Source organism: Amblyomma americanum, chromosome 3 (genome assembly GCF_052857255.1).
Source record: "Amblyomma americanum isolate KBUSLIRL-KWMA chromosome 3, ASM5285725v1, whole genome shotgun sequence".
Taxonomy (NCBI): domain Eukaryota; kingdom Metazoa; phylum Arthropoda; class Arachnida; order Ixodida; family Ixodidae; genus Amblyomma; species Amblyomma americanum.
Window position 1 is genome coordinate 213,266,143 of NC_135499.1, and position 19,736 is coordinate 213,285,878.

General features: G+C 47.4%; 1 protein-coding gene across 1 annotated transcript; it reads left to right on the forward strand.

The window, feature by feature from the left end:
- The first annotated feature begins 9,126 nt into the window (after nt 1–9,126).
- Cib2 (Calcium and integrin binding family member 2) lies at nt 9,127–16,005 on the forward strand. Its single transcript, XM_077656434.1, has 6 exons — nt 9,127–9,303; nt 10,626–10,660; nt 10,994–11,111; nt 12,088–12,235; nt 14,692–14,887; nt 15,877–16,005. The coding sequence occupies exons 1-6, from the start codon at nt 9,253–9,255 to the stop codon at nt 15,896–15,898; spliced, it is 570 nt and encodes a 189-aa protein (XP_077512560.1). The 5' UTR covers nt 9,127–9,252; the 3' UTR covers nt 15,899–16,005.
- The last annotated feature ends 3,731 nt before the right edge of the window (nt 16,006–19,736 follow it).

Consider the following 19,736-nt stretch of genomic DNA (forward strand, 5'->3'; position numbering starts at 1 on the left):
TCCAACTTCGAGCTGATGCGCCTGTACGTGCATATGAAGCAGAATTGCACTGTGTGCGAGATGTCCAGTCATCAGTGCGACTGCAGCCAAAGTTTTTTGCATTGTTACTTTCCATCCAAATCACGTACAAAAGACACCGAAGTTGCAACTGTTTGCAATGTGAGCTTCCACGGAAAGTTGTTTATCTGGTTGTTTGTTTGCCGCCACAATTGTTATCCGGTTCACACATGTGACGTCAGTAGGGCGACACCTGTTCTGACTGTGAGAGGCAGTGAAAATGCAGCAGCGGAGTTTCGTTTAATAGTTTCTTTCAAACTTGTTACGCATCCACTTCTTGTGTAAAGCGGAGTGTCATTGAGAACCTGTTGCGCACTTTTCGTGGTAGGAGTTTCAAAGTCGTGATCGGAAAGAAAAGGCGATAATATGAGACCGCTCTATGGCTGGTGATGGTTGGTGGCTAATACCTGTTCCAATGAATTAATGAACACTCCGATACTCGCCTCGGCTAGTGCTCTTGTTCATTGGCAAATATCCTTCTTACGTTATATACACGTGCAATTTCTACTTAGTGTGCCACCACTGTAGCGTCGACGTTATGACTGTCTTAATGTTTCTGCTCACTTAAGCCTTTAAAATAATGTTTTACTACGTAATAATTTAATCGCGCACATTATGCTCTCGCGGTAAAAATGCAACAATACAGGGCCCGACAAGAATGAGCGGTGTTACCAAGTTATTATTTTCTTAGTAGCCACTAACCTAGTTCGAACTGTTCACAAGAGTGCTTCGACTGTTGGTTGTTGAGGAGGTATAAAGAGGAAAGTATAAGGAATGTTATGGTGCTGGAATACCGATAAGTTTGCTTCCCCTTCCTTAAGGAATCATCTTAATACGGCTAAATGTTTACCTTCTATAGTTAACCAACGCAGCGTCATGTACAGTATGCTTAATACAAAGCACATTGTTAAGGTGTGTTTGTTCATGGAGAAACAAAAAAGAACTTTCGTCAGACAAGACAAAAGCGGAGACAAAACGCAAATAATCGACCTATCGGGAAATGACACGCAAAAAAGAATGCGTTCTCTTTCTCTGTCTCCTGTATAATACACATGCGTAGTGTACCATACCATCTATCTACTAGACACTGAAACGAAATCAAAAGGTACACGTTAGTAGTACGTTTTCATTTCGATATCGCCTTCGCGTCGTCCGTGACTTTTCTAGCCATGTGCTGAAGTAGCTAGCTGCCATAGTGAGACATTGCCGTGTTGTTGCATAGCCTGTGTCGCGAAGTACGCAAGTCGACGCAATCTCTCGTTAATTCGCTGAATCGCTTGTGAAAGAGGAAATTTCTCAGTCACAGACAGTTTAGTAATAATATATGTGCTAAGAAAAGTCTCCATCATCTCCTTCAGTCTTCAGTGCGACTGGGCACGCCAAATTTTCTTCATTGTGTGATCCTCGTTGGATGTGGAACCCAAGAGAGCTTTCTTGCGATGTAAACTTCGTGTACGGGGCAAAACCGAATATGCCACCTCTCGCCTCACGAGCGATGTGATCTGCGTACTTCGCGATGAATAAAAAAAAAGCAAAAAGACAAGTGTATACAAAAACATATGTGTGCGTCAAACAATATACAAACGAACGAGCCTTGTACATAGTATACGATAGGTGGGCGCGCGCTTTCAGGGAGGAAAAAAATGCTCGGAACAAGCAAGCTTGGGGATAACCGCTTCGCTTGGTTACTGCTTGTTAACGTTGCGTAAGGCGCAGCAATGTGCGGCGCGCAACGGAGAGACCATGTACACGCCTGTTGACCGTATTGCAGAGATGTTTATCAATATAGCAAACACGAAGTACCGTGTACAATGGGAGAAGGCTTGACACGTCGTGAGCCTCGTCCTTATCCTCGCACTAGACTGTTATCAGTGTCACTATTCTGCTGGTCCATGCCCCTGCAACTTTTCATCGCAGTGTCACAGTGTCCTCTAGCTCTGTACGTGCGTCACAACGCCAAAACCAACGGCCTAAGGAAATGAATCCCAGAAGCTCCCCGGCAGCCATAAGTCGAGCTATCGCTCTTGTTCTTAGTTATCGCATTGGAAGTGTTTGAGAACCATGGAGGGCTATTACGAAGTATGAGTACGCACCGATAAGGTGGGCCCCTTTTCAACTAGTGCCTTGATCGCGAGTCAGTGTGCCCCAAAGGCTAGCAACTCTTTCAGATCGCCTAAGGGTTAAGTTGTGTTTGAGATTAAGCGATATCTCTCACCAATGGAGACACCAACACTAAAAATATCCCGCATCTAAGTAGTGCCGGCTAGTAACCGTTCGAAAAGACTACAGAGACAGGCTGCGCTCACATGCAGCACGTCGTGACAATGAAGCGCACGTATTGGTTTTTACATTGGTCTGAAATCAAAGATTAAGATAGGTATTACAAATTAAGCATGGATCGATATCGAATGTACTTTTTCACCCAGAATGAAAACAACAAAGGGCGAAGCGCGCGTAGTGCCCAGCCTTCTCCGGACATGTGCATAAGAAGTGCTGTACAGCCTGTACGTGTATGCGATTCAGATGCCGGAATAAAAATGCTGAGAAGACGGATTACCGTGTGTTCCTTGCTTGTGGTCATTCCTCTCCGTTGATTTTTGTTAAAATGGAGCTGCCAGCTGGTTTAAAACTGACAGCATTTTTTTTTAATGAATGCCACCACGCTAGACCGGGCAATCCAGACATACTACAGCGCCAGTGCTGGAAAAACCAAGAGCGTAAAGGGGTCACAGTTGGCGGGTTTTCACACGGAGGATGTAGGTACTTTGGAGAGTCAAATCACGGCACTCAGCAAAGCGCGCTGCTTAATATCTGGACGCGAAATACTGCGAGATTCGTACTGTTATTCGCAATCTTATCATCTGTTATTACTCTTCTTTTTTATTCGAAGGCGAACCGAAAACTATTCAGTAACATACCTTTGCTGTCTTCTACGTGTACTTGTGCAGGGTGGCCGCAGCTGGCACATGGCATGGCCAAATGGGGATCAATAGGAGAGGATTTTGTTTCGTACCGGACGTAATCTTATTGGATATGATGCTCATTATAGCGGCAGTGATTAATACTTTAAACTTTTCTGGGGTAAACAATAACGTGTTCCTACTGCGTCTCCAGCAATCTTTTCGAGACTACAAAGCGTCAATCATCCTGTTTGTGTGAAAGCTAAGCGCGCAAGCAGCGCGTCGCCGTGCGAGTATTCTTTGCTCCACTGAGGCAGCGGCGCGGCAACAGCAGCAGCTGTGGCCAACTTCCGCAGCCGACGGAAGCAGCCAGCAACGATATGGTTGCGATACGGCCGTTACGAGGTGATATCGCGCGCATGGCGAATCGATTAATCATTTCAATACTGTCTACTGTCACAGCGCGCCGGTGAAGAAAATCAGAATGAAAAGGACAGCGCTTTCGAGCAGTGTTTACGCGCTATGAGAAAACACGTTCTCCGAGGGACGAGCGAGTGACCGTGTAAGTGAGCTCGAACGCGCGCGCATGGTGAATCGATTAATCAATCTGAAGGCAAGTGTTGCAAGGGCGACGGGGACGGTGCAGGCACGGAAATGGCGCTGACCCACAAATGAGGTTTTTGCACTTGGAGAAACCGTTGCAGTTCAAGAACTGCCGGAGAAGTAAACAAGCGGGTGGCTGACCTAGGAGGGGAGAGTGAGTGAGTGAGTGAGTGAGTGAGTGAGTGAGTGAGTGAGTGAGTGAGTGAGTGAGTGAGTGAGTGAGTGAGTGAGTGAGTGAGTGAGTGAGCGAGTGAGCGAGTGAGCGAGCGAGCGAGCGAGCTTCAGGGTGAGCAAGATACAGAGTAAACAAGGTGGGAGGGAGGGATCAAGCGTGCAAGGGCGAGCGCGCGTACTACAGATGATGTGGGTGGTGAAAATGTACCAGGTCGCAAATACAGCGATGGGGTGCAATGCAGCAAAATAAAAAATGCTGCTCACTTAACAGTGAAAAGTCAGGTGCTCTGGTACCGTTGGCCGTTCGATTAAAGCACGTGGTGCTTCTGTAAACAAAAAAAAAAAGCTGCGATTCAACCCGACTGAACCTAGTAGGACGAGCGAAAGCTCTGCTAAGCATGATTATCCAATCTGACATCTTTCGATATCATAAAGATCATCAGAGCGATGCTACATAGTCGAAGCACTAGTTCCGGCATGCTGTTCATCCTTTGCTTTGTGCGAAGATAAGCGGACGTCACACGCTTTCATATGGCGAACGGCGCGTCACGAGATTTCCGACAGTTGCGAGAGTGCCGCCGGCTCCGCATACGCAGCTGTGGCGAGGCGAGAGAACGCCGTCGGCTCAACGCCCGCAGCTGTGCCGAGGCGTGACGAGTCACGTGGAACGACATCAGAGCCAAGCCTCTGCTCCTTCTGGTTAATAATAATTGGTTTTGGGGGAAAGGAAATGGCGCAGTACCTGTCTCATATATCCTTGGACACCCGAACCGCGCCGTAAGGGAAGGGATAAAGGAGGGAGTGAAAGAAGAAAGGAAGACCTTCCTCCTGGTTTGAAGGTGAAATTTCATAGCCACATGATCTTCAGCTTTGTACGGGAGGAGTAGAGCTTTCGTTCTGAAATACAAATGCAGGAATTCTGCGAAAATGAGGCACCATTAACAGCAATTAAGCCTGCACGTTCCTAGAAGTTTGTATGGCATAAAATGTGAAGTGGAAGGAACGAACTCCGAGGTAGTGCATCTTTTCTTTCAATATATCCTAAATAAGTCTGACATGCTTTTCCGTATGCAGGAATTTGCAGCGGGCTTCATTCTCATCTCGTCGATGGCAAGTGGTGTCACTGTGTCCTATGTATTTCCGCCGACGTGCGACCATTACGGAATGAACGAAAAGTGACCGGACTTCTACACTTGCGGTGATGTGAATTTCAGTGACAGTTGGGTTGGTGCGAAATGCTGATGCCACACGAAGTGTTCAGTAACCTTGGGTAGGGGTCTGGGAGTGTTAATTCTGGTTGTGGGATGTCTGTCGCGTTTATGCCGCTGTATTAAGGCGGAAGCCTTTAATGGCTTATACTCGCGGCCACGAGCCTGTCCGTCCGTCCGTTATGCTCTTCAGCAACTCGATAAAAATCTGTGCGTGATGGGATTCGAACCAATATCCTTCCGTTTCGCAGCCGAGCGTGGTAACGACTACGCTATTTCCTGCCAATGCATATGCAGTTCTTGTCTAGTACGCTGGAGAGTGTTTGCGGAAAGGCGTTGAATCAGAGGGATGCCTCCAAAACACCCTCCAGTGTCTACAGTATTTAAGATTCACAAACAATTTCGTACTTCATCAACATCTTAACCGCACATCAATGACACAAGCAGCAACACCGTGCTAAAGGGTTTCACCTCACCGCACTTTAGTCAACAAAGTGCCTCCCTAAATTTTTAGCATCAGCCCATATTTCCTCGGTTTGCGACTACGTCAATGCGAGCACTTGACAGATCCTCCTCCGTAAAGAGTAACAGGAGCGTCAGTATTCGTCTTTCGGCGTCGTTTTTCGGAATTCTGCAAAGTCGGGTCACTTGTCTCTCTCCCCCCCCCCCCCCCCCCCCCCGTCATCTCGCGGCCTCATCTCAATGAAGTACAAGGGCAATTCGTCAGTGCACGAATACATGTACGGCCAGGCAGCTGACGATCACGTATTCAAAGTCAGGCTCGCGCCACCGCAGCGTGAAGCTACGAATAGCGTCCCCGTGGAGAGAGCGAGCTGTCTCAGGGCACAGAGCTACGCCGCGGGAGAAGCGACGCCCACGTGCTGCTGGCGCTGCTAATCCCGTCGGCGGCCGCGCAGTGGTGCAGGGTCGACCGCGCCCCTCTTTCGCCAGATTTCGGTGCCTCGGCGATCGATGCGGCCCGCAGAAACGAGCCGCCGACCGCGAGCCAGGCCGTGCATCATTCACCGGCGGGGTCCTGACGGCCACTCCCTTCTGTGCGTGCGCGCGTGTGCGTTTGTCTGTGTTTGAGAGTGCGTGTAAGTGCATGTGTGTGTGTTCATATGCATACATGTATGTGTAAGTGCGTGTATGAGTGTGTGAGAGGGAGCATGCGTGTAAGCGCATGTGTGACTGATAGCGTGTGTGTTCGCGTTCATATGTGCAAGTGCATGTTAGAGTGAGCGCGCTTGCGTGTTCGCGTTCATATGTGTAAGTGCGTGTTTGAGTGAGCGTGTGTGTGAGTGCATGTGAGAGTGAACGTGCCTGTGTGTTTGCGTGTATATCTGTAAGTGTGTATTTCAGCGAGTGTGTGTGAGTGAACGTGTGCGAAGTGCATGTGTGAGCGTATGTGTGTATATAATGTTCGCGCTTGTGTAATCGCATGTGTGAGTGAGTTCGTGTGCGTGCCTTTGCGTACATATATGTAAGTGCGTGTGTGTATCGCACGCGTCTGCGGTGTCAGCACTGTGTCGTCGCATATGTCGCACCGGACAGTACAGCAGTAGACAGGAACACTGTACAGCAGCGAGAACCACGGCTGGTATTAACACCATTGTTGGCTTGAAGTTCAAGGCTAGCCCTTCTTAGCTGAGTGGGATTTATAGCCTGGACTCGCCCGTCGAGTGGCGCTACATGCAAAAGAATGTGACACCGGTTTATTCCGAGCGAATCGAGACACTACACTGGATCCGCCTACACAAAGGATGTCGTCTCATAATGAAACGTGGGACAGCCCTGACCGCGGAACGAGGCGTATACCGACCTTGTGCTGGTTACGGCCGCCGTTTAGTGCAGCACGTCAATGTTCTTGGGACAATTCCCGCCGACGGTAGCCACTGGGCGCCTTGGTTGTACTTACATGCAGCTGGGACGTCACCTAGCAAGCCCTGTCCAGGGTGGAAGCACGTGCTATCAAGCCCTCGCCGCGACCATCGCATCGGCAGTGCGCGGTTTACCAAGTGACGACGCCCCCTTTGCCGTCACTGAGACTCACCGAAAAAAAAACACGTTTTGTGCGCCTCCCGTTTATCACGAGCGCTGCGCAATTCTACTGCTCATTCTTCGCCGCTGAAACTAGCAATGCAAAGGTGTTAGCGCAATCTTTAGGGGAATCCTCCAGAGTGGAGTAGGTTTGAGTAATTGCTCATTAACATCCACCCAAGCGAAGTCATACGGCTACAAATCAAAGCTCGACAACTATCACTGAAACTTCGTAGTTGATGCAAGGGTATCGGGTCCTGCTGAGTTCACCTGTTTAGTTGGTCTACTCATATTAGCGCACAGAGACCAAGAAAACTAAGCTCGAAGTTAAGTTCGATTTGCATGAGCCCTGTTCAGCTTAATTTGCCTCATTCAAACTAGCCCAATTAGCGTTCCAAACAGCGTACTTTGGAATTCCGTCTATGTCGCACCTCATGTAGGAACAGGGACTGCTAGGTACAGGGACGGCCTCAGTCCAACAGCAATTTAAAACTTCATGAATCAGCAAATATAGAATTTGCGTTTGCTGCGCAGAAATTGACCTGTCACGCACTTCACCCCGATCCAATGCTCCTTCCGCAAAAACTAGAGAAAATGATAATGGAACAAATCGTATCGCCGATATCGACGGCTTCCAGGACAAGGGTCCTGAAATCAAGAATCCACATGAGCCACTAACACGAATTGTTTCCCCTGCTGCGACCTTTCGCCTACAAGCCATTCGAGCAGCACGATCAAGTAATTGATCATGGGAAGGCACAACCGTAAGTCCCAGCCCTGGAGGTTCTTGGCCAGTGGACACGCCTCCTAGCTGTTCAACATCGATTACCTTTGAAGCGGACGCGCGTTATATACGGCGGTCAACTTACCTTCTGGCACACAAACAACGATGGTGTCACGTCAGCGTCACAACTGCATAGACCGCTGTTGTTGTTACGCTGCTTGAGCTCGAAAGAACGTCCAACCTCGAGCGCTGACGTTGAACAAACTTGAATTTACGTCAGAGCGTGATTTTGGGTTATGTCAAGGTTGGTTAATTTTTTTACGATGTAGAAAGAATAAAAAGCAAAGTGTAACGAAAGGTGTTCAGGTTCTTAGTCGTGTATATAGCCATTACTTTTGCTTAAAAACGGAAATAATAAAGGTTATCTACGAAGCAACGGGGGTTGTGCTCTATCAAACAGCTTATAGTGACCGACCGCTATTGCAGAGATGGCCGGAAGATTGGCGTACATTGCTGCTATGCCTCCGAACAGCGACTGCGCAGGGAAGCTTGGGCGAGTCTTTCGTGCACTGCCATAGCAAACACAGAACGGAACATAAACAACGACAGACACATAAACCCTCTTATCAGTGCTTCTGGGTCTCGCCGGTGTTTCGGGGTTTACTGCTGTTTTGTGCTTCGGCGTCGCCGTTGGGGCCCCAGGAGCACTCCTATAGTTGTTGCTTCCATATTTTGCCGACTTTCGTGGTTTTGGTGCGTCAGTACAGCTTTTCCAGCTCTCCAAAAACAGAAGCCAGTGTAGTGGTCGGCTTCTCAGAACTAGAGGCGACTAGACTGTGTTCACAGCTAAATCATCATAAAGGATATGAAAGAAAACAGAACATGTTGACGTGTTATTATGGACAAAATTTCCTGCATTGCCTCGCTACCCAGTCAGCTGACACTGGCTGCATCGGCTAAAGCAGGAGTGTCCTCTCCTGCTTTAAGTTTTTTCAGTGCACTACTTTACCTGATCGCAAAGAAACTTTCATCTTTCACTTGAACAACCGAGCGTTCAGAGCATTGCGCTATGTGAACTAGCCATGCACTTGCCAGTTTTAGCGCATCAGCTACGCCGAGGTGAAAGCTCGGACCAAACGAAACGGCAATTTCAAGAAAGCGTCTTTTTGTGGACTCAATAAAGACGCCTCTTTTGATGCATATACGTCCTACGCTTACGACGCACTAGCTCATTCAGAGTCACTAAATAGCGACGGCAGAGATAAGTGACCTTGAGCGAGAAGGAAGAGCACAGCAGCCATTGAGGGAGGCTCGTACTCGAGAGGGAGGCAGGAAAAGAAGAACACCTGCTACAGCGACGACCACGCCTCGGAGGGGATTGGGCGCGGCCGTTGTCGAGCCAGGACCGGTGGGGCCGCGGCTCATTTCAGAATGCAGGGCTGCTCTGCGCGAACGAGCACGCCGAGCCGAGCCGCCGTTGGGGACACAGCGCTGTAACTGTGACGAATAAGAAGACCAGGTTTCGCAAGCACTTCCTGCCGGTGGCATGGGCAACAAAGTGGTCACTTTTACAGACGAACAGCTGGAGGATTACCAGGTGAGTAAGGTCGCTGTGGGGTGTTCAAGGCATCACGATTTCCGGATCTCGACAACCCGCGAAAGGAAAACTACGGCCAAACTTAATTTGTGGGCGGATTAGACGCGTGGTTCATATGAACTAAAAAGCGGTGAAGTGCTTTAAACAGACGACCGCAGAAGAGGAAGGAAGGCGCGGGGGCTAGCACTTCTCCTATTCCCTTCTCCTTGCGCTGTAGGAGAGAGATCTAGGCTAGTTGGTGGAACTTGGATAACAGCCGACAAAAATAAAATATAGCGGGCAAGAGGCGAAAAGAGAACGCATGGCGAAGGCTGGACTTACAAATGTCAAATGGCACTTGTAAGTCCAGTCTTCGTCGTCTGTTCAGTTTCCCCTCCGTGTTCGTCTCTTTAATGCGTTTTACCGGTATCGCAGCCAATCATACAGACAGCTTTGAGATGTTTTTCGACTCCTTCGTGTTGTTTCAAATGCAAATGATCAAGGAGAGTGGGAGAATACTGCAATTGAAAGCGCATACAGCAAGCCGTCTGCTCACGACCGCAGTACGGAGGGAAAAGAACCATAAAGCTCTTAATTTAACCGCACCTCGATTCTGAACTCATTCTCTCGTTCGAACACTCACTATTTGGAAAAAGAAAAAAGCAAACACACAGCTGTATCAGGAAAGGAATTAACTTAACCTTCACATGTTGTGTTCATCGGAAAAGGCTTCCACAAAGCCTACAAAGGACAAGTGAACAAAACCGAGACAAGAACGGTCATTTTAATAAGAACACCAAAGCTGTTCGCAAGCTGGAAGCTGCAGTGTGCTTCAGAAAAGAACCGGAACGGTAACTAATAATTTAGGTGCGCTTGACAAATAAGAACGTTACATTTCGCAAGCACTTTCTCCCGGTGGCCCGGGCAACAAGGTCGCCAATTTCACGGACGAACAACTGGAGGTGAAAACTAGAAAACAACGACTTTGCGCGCACTTGTACTAACGTATTTGTTTCCAACAAATTACGCTGGCTTCTGCAATTCTCGTGATATTAGTGCTTATTTCAGTAGCTCTTTTCTCTCTCGATTCCGGAGATTCCTCGGCCGACGTGCCATTACGCAACACCGGCCCGAACGCTTCTGAACTGTGAAAATTACACAGGACAGTAGCGCAGATCACTAGTTTGAAAAAGGCATGATTCCCCTCCGTATCGGGGTGTATTTTTCTTTTACAATAAAGTGTGCCTCAGAAGCGGCGTTTTCGGGAAAATATGACCAAACCATTTCAGCAGATGTCACCTTAAGCCCTCTTTCCTCCCTTCACAATTGCTGCGGCAACCAAGGACTGCACCTTTTTTACAAGAAAGGAGATACTCAGGTAAGAGGCCAGCATATCTTGAGCTTTTTATCAGTCAAGCGATGACGCTTACTCGGCGACTAACATAGAACGCAGGCATTCTATAAAACATGCGGATGTTGCACCTAGATACTCACAGGGTCTGAACACGCGGTAGTGTAGACATCGCGTGTGCGGAAACGCGTCCTTATTGGTCTGCATCCATGTCACAGAGGTCGCCATGTTTGTAAGTCGCGAATACAGTACGTGCAGCCACTTTATTGCTGCAAAGAGTGCAGGTCAAGCGTGAGGAATTCCCGCCTCACAAAGAACGCTTGATCCCAAAGTGCCGCATGGACTGCCAAATGATCGCAGGGTGCAGAAGCGGTTCAGAGAACTGGACAGCCAGCGGGTGCCCATCGTCATGACGGGGAATGAGGCGCACACCATCGCCGTGCCTATGGAGAAGATCGAGAAGATGCCTGAACTAAAGGTACTTTGCGCACCAATCTGGAGCACCTCGTACTGCGCCGAGCATGCTGTCTTGTTAAAGAAGCGGGGAGGGGGTCTTGAAAATTTGAAACTTATTTTTTTTGTGGTGGGGGGGGGGGGGGGGGGATGGCGCAGTATCTGTCTCACATATCGGCGGACACCTGAATCGCGCCGTAAGGGAAGACAAAGGAGGGACTGAGAGAAGAAAGGAAGAAAGAGGTGCCATAGTGGAGGGCTCCGGAATAATTTCGACCACCTGGGGATCTTTAACGTGCACTGACATCGCACAGCCCACGGGCGCCTTTGCGTTTCGCCTCCATCGAAACGCGGCCGCCGCTGTCGGGTTCGAACCCGAGAACTCCGGATAATAATAATAATTGTTGGTTTTGGGGAAAGTAAATGGCGCAGTGTCTATCTCATATATCGGCGGACACCTGAATCGTGCCGTAAGGGAAGGGATAAAGGAGGGAGTGAAAGAAGCAAAAGCGATATTTGGCTGTAGGTACTGGCTTCCAGATACATGGCTTGCGCGCTAGTGGGGCTACAAAAACTTGTAAACTAAAGCGACGCAAACAGCTTGACGGGAAGTTAAAATCAATCAATCAATCAATCAATCAATCAATCAATCAATCAATCAATCAATCAATCGGCTTACCTCGAATCCAGCAGCGACTAATTTTTGTCTTGGAGATCGCACCGCTCGGCCGCTCTACACAATACCGGTGGTCTCTACACAATGTAGATAAGGGCAGAAGAACTAAACACCTCAGCCCAGAGCTCAGATAGACAAGACCGGTGTGTCTCTTAGCGTGCGCGAAAGGAAAAAAGGGGCGAATTAGAAAGGGAGAAGAAACAGTAGAGCGGTAAAGGCAGTATTGTTAGTTTCGTACAAGCCCTTGATGTGAAAGCGGCTTCAGCCATGCGCTTTACAAGCGATTCTTGTATACTGTCACCCGCAATGGCGGCGCGCGTTGCAGGAGAATCCCTTCAAGGAGCGAATCTGCAAGGTGTTCTCGCACGATGGAAGCGGAAACATGACCTTCGACGACTTCCTGGACATGCTGTCAGTGTTCAGCGAGCCCTCGCCGCGTGACGTCAAGGTCTTCTACGCTTTCCGCATCTACGGTGAGTGCGTGTACGTGTCATTGTCCTTGCCTACACTCAGCGAGAGGAATGACATATCCGAAAGCTCGTTCTATAAGCTGTAGAAAACGGTCCACTACACGCCTCCACGTACGCCGAGCTGCCACGAATATGTTTGTGGTTTATGGTTCATTGTTTATGGGAGTTTAACGTCCCAAAGCGGCTCAGGCTATGAGGGACGCCGTAGTGAAGAGCTACGGAAATTTCGACCACCTGGGGTTCTTCAACGTGCACTCACATCGCACAGTACGCGGGCCTCTAGAATCTCGCCTCCATCGAAATTCAACCACCGCTGCCGGGATCGAACCCGCGTCTTTTGGGTCAGCAGCCGAGTGCCATAACCACTGAGCCACCGCGGCTACAGCAGCCACGAATAAATCATCAAAAGTACATTTGGTGTTTGCAAGGTCAGATCAAGAACACTATCACAGGCGCTTTAAAATAAGCTCCCTAAAGTGCCGCGGGATCGCTCTACGCGTGAAACAAGAAAAAAGTCATTGAAACCAAGGGAAGCATAAGGGAATGTTTCTTTCGTTTTTTTTTTGTGATGTTGATCAAAGATGGTAAACGAGTAGAGTAATAATTCTTTAGACGCAAGAATTAACTTACATCTAAGTAAATATTACGCTGCTAATTTCCCACTTTAATCAACCACCATCACTGATCAAAAAAAGAAAAAACAACATTCTCCACTATTTTCCTTGACTTCAGTGACTATAGGGCTTCATTCGTAATACGCATATTGTAATGAGCCCTCATTTCTCTATCCTTGTTCGCTCAATGGAATCGCTCTGTTGCACTAGGCTATGCAAGGAACTTGTGACAAGTGCACTAGACAAAACCGTTACAGTCGAGCCCGGATATATGGAACCCGGATATTCAGAATTATTGGATATGTAAAACACACGGATTATTCCCTTGAAAATCCTCTGTAAATGTACAGGAAAGTCACGCAGTCTACCGAGCTGCAATTTCGACGGTCTTTCGGTATACCGAACGGCACGCCGCGTCCCTCAAAAGGCACTTCTCCTAATCGGACTTTGTTTACTTTACGAGCGCGCAGACGGGTCAGCGGCGCGGCCTTCAGCCCCTGCTGGAAGCGCTATGAACCCGTGTGACGAGGTGAACGTGGGGTGTACGCGAAGGTGGCCTTTGGTCTTTTGTACTCAGCTTCTGCGCCGAAATGCTGCCATGCTATGAAATCAACCTAACTAAAGCCTAGCCAAGGCTATCGCGTGGCGTGCTCCGCTGCAGAAGGCGTTGTGAAAACCAACTGTACCTTAATTTTAATGAGTGATTGTTCTATTTATAGTGCACTGGTCGCAGGATTAGACATAATATGATAGGGAGTGGATAGTTCCAAAGCACCGTCCGCTGTCAGCAGTGCGCTGCCAGCACGCCAACGGGGGACACGTCACTGCAACTAGCGTGGACGCAATGTATCCTTGCTTCTAGGTTAGAGATAAGCTTATCTATTGCCATTTAACACATCGAATTATTGATACAACTAAACATTTCGCAACCCCTTCAAGTTCGATATATCTGGCTTCGATTTCACTCCTTTCTGGTCACACTCAAATCATAAGAAGGCTTACCTCGGCGGCTCTTGTCTGAAAATGGAAAAAAACAAACAAGAAAATGCTTCGGTCGCCATCCACGAAGCACTAGTTTTGTATTGCGCATATTAGAGCAAAGCAAAATATGGTGTGTGTGCCGGGAAGCAGAACGTTAAATGAGGCCCTCATTTTTATTGTGGGAATTCGTATGAAACAGCAAATTTAAAAGCATCGAAATTTCGCTCTCACGAATATTCACTTACGCAAGAAAACCAAGTACAATAAATGACCGAACTACAACTCTCATAGTATTAAACCGAGAGAAATTGACGCTTTAAACCTGATTCTATGTCATGGCATTACTTAAATGGTAGAATTTTTGCAAAACTCGCGCAACTTGTGTAAAAATCTGCAATTTTTGCCATCTGCGCAAAATCTACAGTGAAATATGAAATTAAAATTTCGTGCGCTTTAGATGTCCAAACTTCTGTAGTCTGCAGATTCCTGGCATCTCTTCGTGGCGGAGTAATAGCTAAAAATTTTCCTTTTATGCGACAAATATCATCTAAATCTCTGGACAACAAATGCCTTTTGATATAATTTGTTATTAGTTTATTTGTTCCAAAAATGAAGCCATGCTGTTTACCCGAGCTAAAGCTTGCCCTTGGGAGCGAAGTATGCACAACCAAGATATATGCCTTATAAGGGCTCGCACAGAGGCTTAGAAAGTATTGGGCATTTTCCTTCTCTTCCTCTCGCTTTCAATATGTACAGACAGTGCATGCGAAATTTCTTTGAATTTTGTTGTCCCTGTATTTTCTGGTCGGTTAAAACTACTCGCAAAGTGTCGACAAGCCCCTTCAGCGCGCATACGACGCGCAGACTACGACGAGGACCAGATGTTGGGGCCAGGCGACATCGAGAAGGCGACGATAGCGCTGACGAGGTCCGAACTGACGCCCGACGAAGTTCAGATCGTGGTCGACAAGGTGCTCGAGGAAGCCGACATGGACGACGACGGGAAGCTCTCCTTCACGGAGTTCGAGCACGTCATCACCCGTGCTCCCGATTTCATCAGGTCGCTCATGCAAATTTTTTATTTTTTTGCTGCCATATCCGCGCTGATAGATTTCTTATTTAGCGATTTAGAGCTACCTCTGGCACTATGAAGAATGATTAATTGTGTTCTCTACAATTTCTTGCAATTGAAGTGTTTTAAATAATGCAGATTGAAGTTATGAAAGCTCTAAGACAAATGAAAGCAATAGACCAGGCAGTGAGCATTGAGCTACAAGGTTGTCTCGATTACAGAGCCATTCATAGACCTCCAAAACGCACCACGATTTTCTGCGCTGACTTGCACTGCTAGTACATTAAAACGTACAGGATTGACCACACACAGGTGGAACACTTGAGTGCGTCGTTACGTAGATCGCGCAGTGCCAGAAGCGGGCGCCTCGTGCAGATAGTGCGACCGTACAATGTGACAGGGCCAAGGTACTTTGACAAAGCACCACTTGAGCGAGCCACTGAACCACGAGATCCAGTGTTCCAGCTAAGAATGGTCCAGCCTGTACACGCGAGCACTTAGTTGCTTTGCCGCAATATAGGTAGGTATTTTTGTGGAGCAGCACGCTTTACAGGAGAATGTTAATATGGAATTCTGTGCTAATGGTTGACTAATTGTCGAACTACTTACGGCACTAGAAGTTAAAAACGAGCCTGGTGAGGACAAACCCATTTTTATTGCTGCGCAACTTTATACTGGACCTACCTTGCAACTTCTGCTTGCCTAAAATTTGGCTTAAGATAATGGTTATGACTAAAGTAACAGATCAGCACGTAAGACGAATGTTAGCCACGTTGATGTACTTGAAAGATATTGGTGCTTTTGTCACCATATTATATTACTAGAAATGCATACATTATATATAAATCTGCAATGGTGCGCATATGCTTGCTGCGCTATCAAAATGTCCAGTTCAGGCCTCTTGCCACACATCAGCGATGTTACTCGCTTTTCAGCGCCCGTAATATGCTACAACTGTTTCTTTTTCTTTCTTTCAGCGCCTTCCATATCAGAATATAAAAACTGTCCAGCGATGCGCTGTAAGGAGCAGCACTCCTTTGTAGTTGCCTTTTTGTAGCCAATAAAAGAATTAGAGGGGGAAGCGGAAACATCGGCTAACTCGTTTTTATCAGGCCCGTACCAGAAAGAGGTGCAACGGATTCTTTCAGTATGGTTTGCTAAACTTTACTGCGTCTGATGCTGCCGACAACGGCTGCTGACCAAATATAGTCGTCACACGAGGGCGTCACAGCAATGGCCATGTTTATACCAGAAAATACCGACCGACTAGCTGCGAAGACTCCAAGAGACAACATACGTGCCGGTGCAAACGTGTACATTTAAATGAGGCTCAGTGCTTTGAATCTGCTAATGGCTCTACAATGTTGTCTCAAGTAAGCTAAGATTGGGTTTCCCTTACCTTCTCCTGCAAGCAGAGGAGAACTGGCAGTTCCAGCGCACTTAAACTGCCCTTTCGTTATAAAGAAATAGCATTTAAAATGCCTTACGAGGTTTGCAACTATTCTTTCTTTCCTGCCCATCCTGTGTCCTTCTCCTCCTGGTGTTCCCGTTCTTTCGCTGGTGAAGTTATGTATGGCTATGGGCCAACGGCGGCATTATTCTCAACCACCACAACTCCATGTATACCATGAATTAAAGGACCTGGAGGAGCGCCTGATGGACCCCTCAGCCTCCGTCAAAGACATGAAGTCAATATAGCGAACCTGGTGCAAATGCTATGTCCATACCTCTGCAATATAACAAGTACTCACTCACAGAGGTTTGGTCAACATAGGGGCTCACACAAACTGAGACTCACGCAGGCCCGGGCTCATTCCAACTGATGAACTCAGACTCATTTAGGCTCACAACTCGCTTAAACTCACCAACTCATGAATTATACGGGGCCAGCCACTAAGTACAACTCACGACCCATCTCGCCTCACTCACTCATTCCTTATAACTATATGCGATTCGCAGATAACATTGCCTTGTTAAGTCTCTCAGAGGATAAATTAATTTCAAAGCATGCGTCAATGTCTTCGACAGGCAAAGCAGCACAGTGGGTCTAAAATTTAATATGGACGAAACTAAAGTAACGTTCAACAGTTCCTGAAGGGAACAGCAGTTTGCGATTGGAAGCGAGGCCCTAGAAGTGTTAAGGGACTAAGTCTACTCATAGCAGCAGGTAGTGACCGCAGATCCGGACTACGAGAGTGAAATAACTAGGAGAATAGCAATGGGGCGTAGAGCATTTGGCAGGTTCTCTCAGATCATGAATGGAAGTTTACCAATATCCCTCAAGAGAAAAGCATACAAATGCTGTACCTTACCGATACTCACCTGTGGGGTAGAAAACTTACGTGGAGGCTAACGAAATGGGTTCAACTTAAATTGAGGACAAAACAGCCAGCCGTGGAAAGGAAAATGGTGGGTGTAACGTTAAGACACAGGAAAAGAGCAGAGTTGGTCAGAGAAAAGGGCGAGTTAATGATTTCCTAGTCGAAATTAGAAGAAATGGGCTTGAGCAGTGCGTGCAATGCGAAGGCAAGATAAGTGATGGGAAGCAAACATAGGGAGCGGCCAAAAGTTAGGTGGGCAGATGAGACTAAGAAGCTTGCAGGGGAAAGGCCTTTGTCCTGCAGTGGGCGCAGTCAGGCTGCTGCTGACGGCACTGGACAGGGTTAGAGAGATATAGGAAAGGCCTTTGTCCTGCAGTGAGCATAGTCGGGCTGCTGATGATGATGGCACAGGACAGGGTTAGATATGGGAAAGGCCTTTGTCCTGCAGTAAGCGTAGTTGGGCAGCTGATGATGATGATGACACAGAACAGGGTTAATTGGGAGAGATATGGGTGAGGCTTATACCCTGCAGTAGTAGTGAGGCTGATTATGATGACGACTAATTCCGACTCGCTCACTTCGACTAATGGCTCATTTGGGCTCACTCATCTCATCCAACGACTCACTCAGGACCATGCAATCGTTTCGACTCAAGGCATACATAGGCTCACTGAAGCCCCCGAGTTGACCTAGGTGTTTGACGGGACTCTACGCAGCGACATGGTGGGACTCAGTCAAAGATTAATTCCGGCACATCCTCATGCGGCTCATTACCGAATCCGCGTAAAAGGGAAGGAAAACGCCGTCTCCTCGCTTCCATGAAATCCTCTTCTTCGATCGGCCACGGGCATCGCCAAACCGCCTCGCCCTCAAGCGTCATAGCTTTGTCACGGCAGTAAATATTTCTTCCTCTTCGCTGTCAGCAAACGAGGAGGAAAAAATAGTAAGTGCCCACCGTCGTCACAAAAACGCAGACCATGATCCTTCACTTGAGCCCGGACTCACGACTTAGATCATATGATCTGAATTATAGAGTTCAGACTCACTCACAACTATGATCATGATCTGAATGCGAGTCAGAACACACTCAGCAGTGAGATCATGACCAGAATGCGAGCCTGACTGAGCCCACTCCAGTGAGTCCGCAGAACTATATGGTTATGTATCTGAACGATGATGAAAACCACTCTCCAAATCCACCGCTCCATTAAAATTTAGAATGTGTGTGAATCACATCAGAGCAAATAATCAAGTCAAGCTCAGCTCATGTCTTAATTAAACTTAATGAGATGCCCTTCACGCACATTCCAAAGCAGGTTTGCACCTTGCGATCAGCAGGCAGTCTTTTTTAAGGGCACGCTGACTAAAGCACGTGGAAATGAAATAAAACAGATATTAAATAAAACAGATAGACTTTAGCAAGTGGCACAAGGTGATTTGCTCAGAATGCAGTTACCGCCCCGCTTTGATGTATGGATGAATAACGAGGAGGTCTTCAGGATGGCACAAAAAAGTGCAGCAATTACATCCTCCCAGTCATGCGATGGGACGTCGGCATTGATAGACCTATAACCCGGTCTAATGACAAAGACTCAACTTCCACTGGAAAAAAAGAGCCCCTGTAAGCTAGAGGTGGTCAAAAAATGAAATACAGGTGCAGACACCACCAGCTGTTTTCACAAGCAAACTGCGGTGGCATCAAGATTGCTGTCGCAGGTCACCGAGGCATAGTTAGCTTACCCCCTACACCACCATTCACTTCAATGATGAACACAGAGTCCTTTCAGTCTAGCCGTTATGGGTTTGAACACCGTGGGAGGAAAAAAAGTTCAATATTTAAATCAAATTTCCTCACCAATAAACGTATATTTAGCTGCAAGACAAGCATCAACCTGGCAAGGATTCAGTGCCCCTTTAACACTAGGGCCAGCACACGTCATGCGTCAAGGTGCAGCCTCAGAGCATTCTCTGGTACTAGTCATGTATTTTTTGCCCGATGAACGATGAATAAAGTGCGAGTGACACACGCACTCCTCAAGTTGCAAGTAACCTTCACACAATAGCCACTTTGCATGGGACAGTAGCGCCGTTATAGCGTTATATTCAGTTGCCAGGACAGCAAAGGTTTCGTGGATTTAGACTCTAAGTGAGCAGAACATGCAAGTGATCAAGATGGAGGCAACTGAATGACAGCAAATGCATTCAAAATTAAATGCAGCAAGTAGTGGAAACAGTACTTGGCGAAAAGGTACGTTATGTGAACGTTTAATGCTTCCCTAACTATGATGATGATGCTGGATTTCAATGGTGCAAAGGCAACTTTGGCTAAAAAGCGCCACGTCATGAGGTATTTTTCTTCTTACATAAGTGGTGTCAAAGACCCATTACCAGGCATTTCACTCCAGAGAAGCCGAGTACCAAGTCAGCGAAAAATCCTGTACCCATTGTACCACCAGTGGGTGCCCTCCCTAACCAGAAAAACAAGCATGGGATGCTTTCACACCAAGAAAAAGATG

Coding starts and splice junctions, on each gene's coding strand:
- Cib2 (XM_077656434.1), top strand. CDS start 9,253: ATGGGCAACAAAGTGGTCACTTTTACAGACGAACAGCTGGAGGATTAC. Junction 9,304..10,625: donor AACAGCTGGAGGATTACCAG/GTGAGTAAGGTC, acceptor GCGGCAACCAAG/GACTGCACCTTTTTTACAAG. Junction 14,888..15,876: donor CGTGCTCCCGATTTCATCAG/GTCGCTCATGCA, acceptor TCTTTCTTTCAG/CGCCTTCCATATCAGAATAT.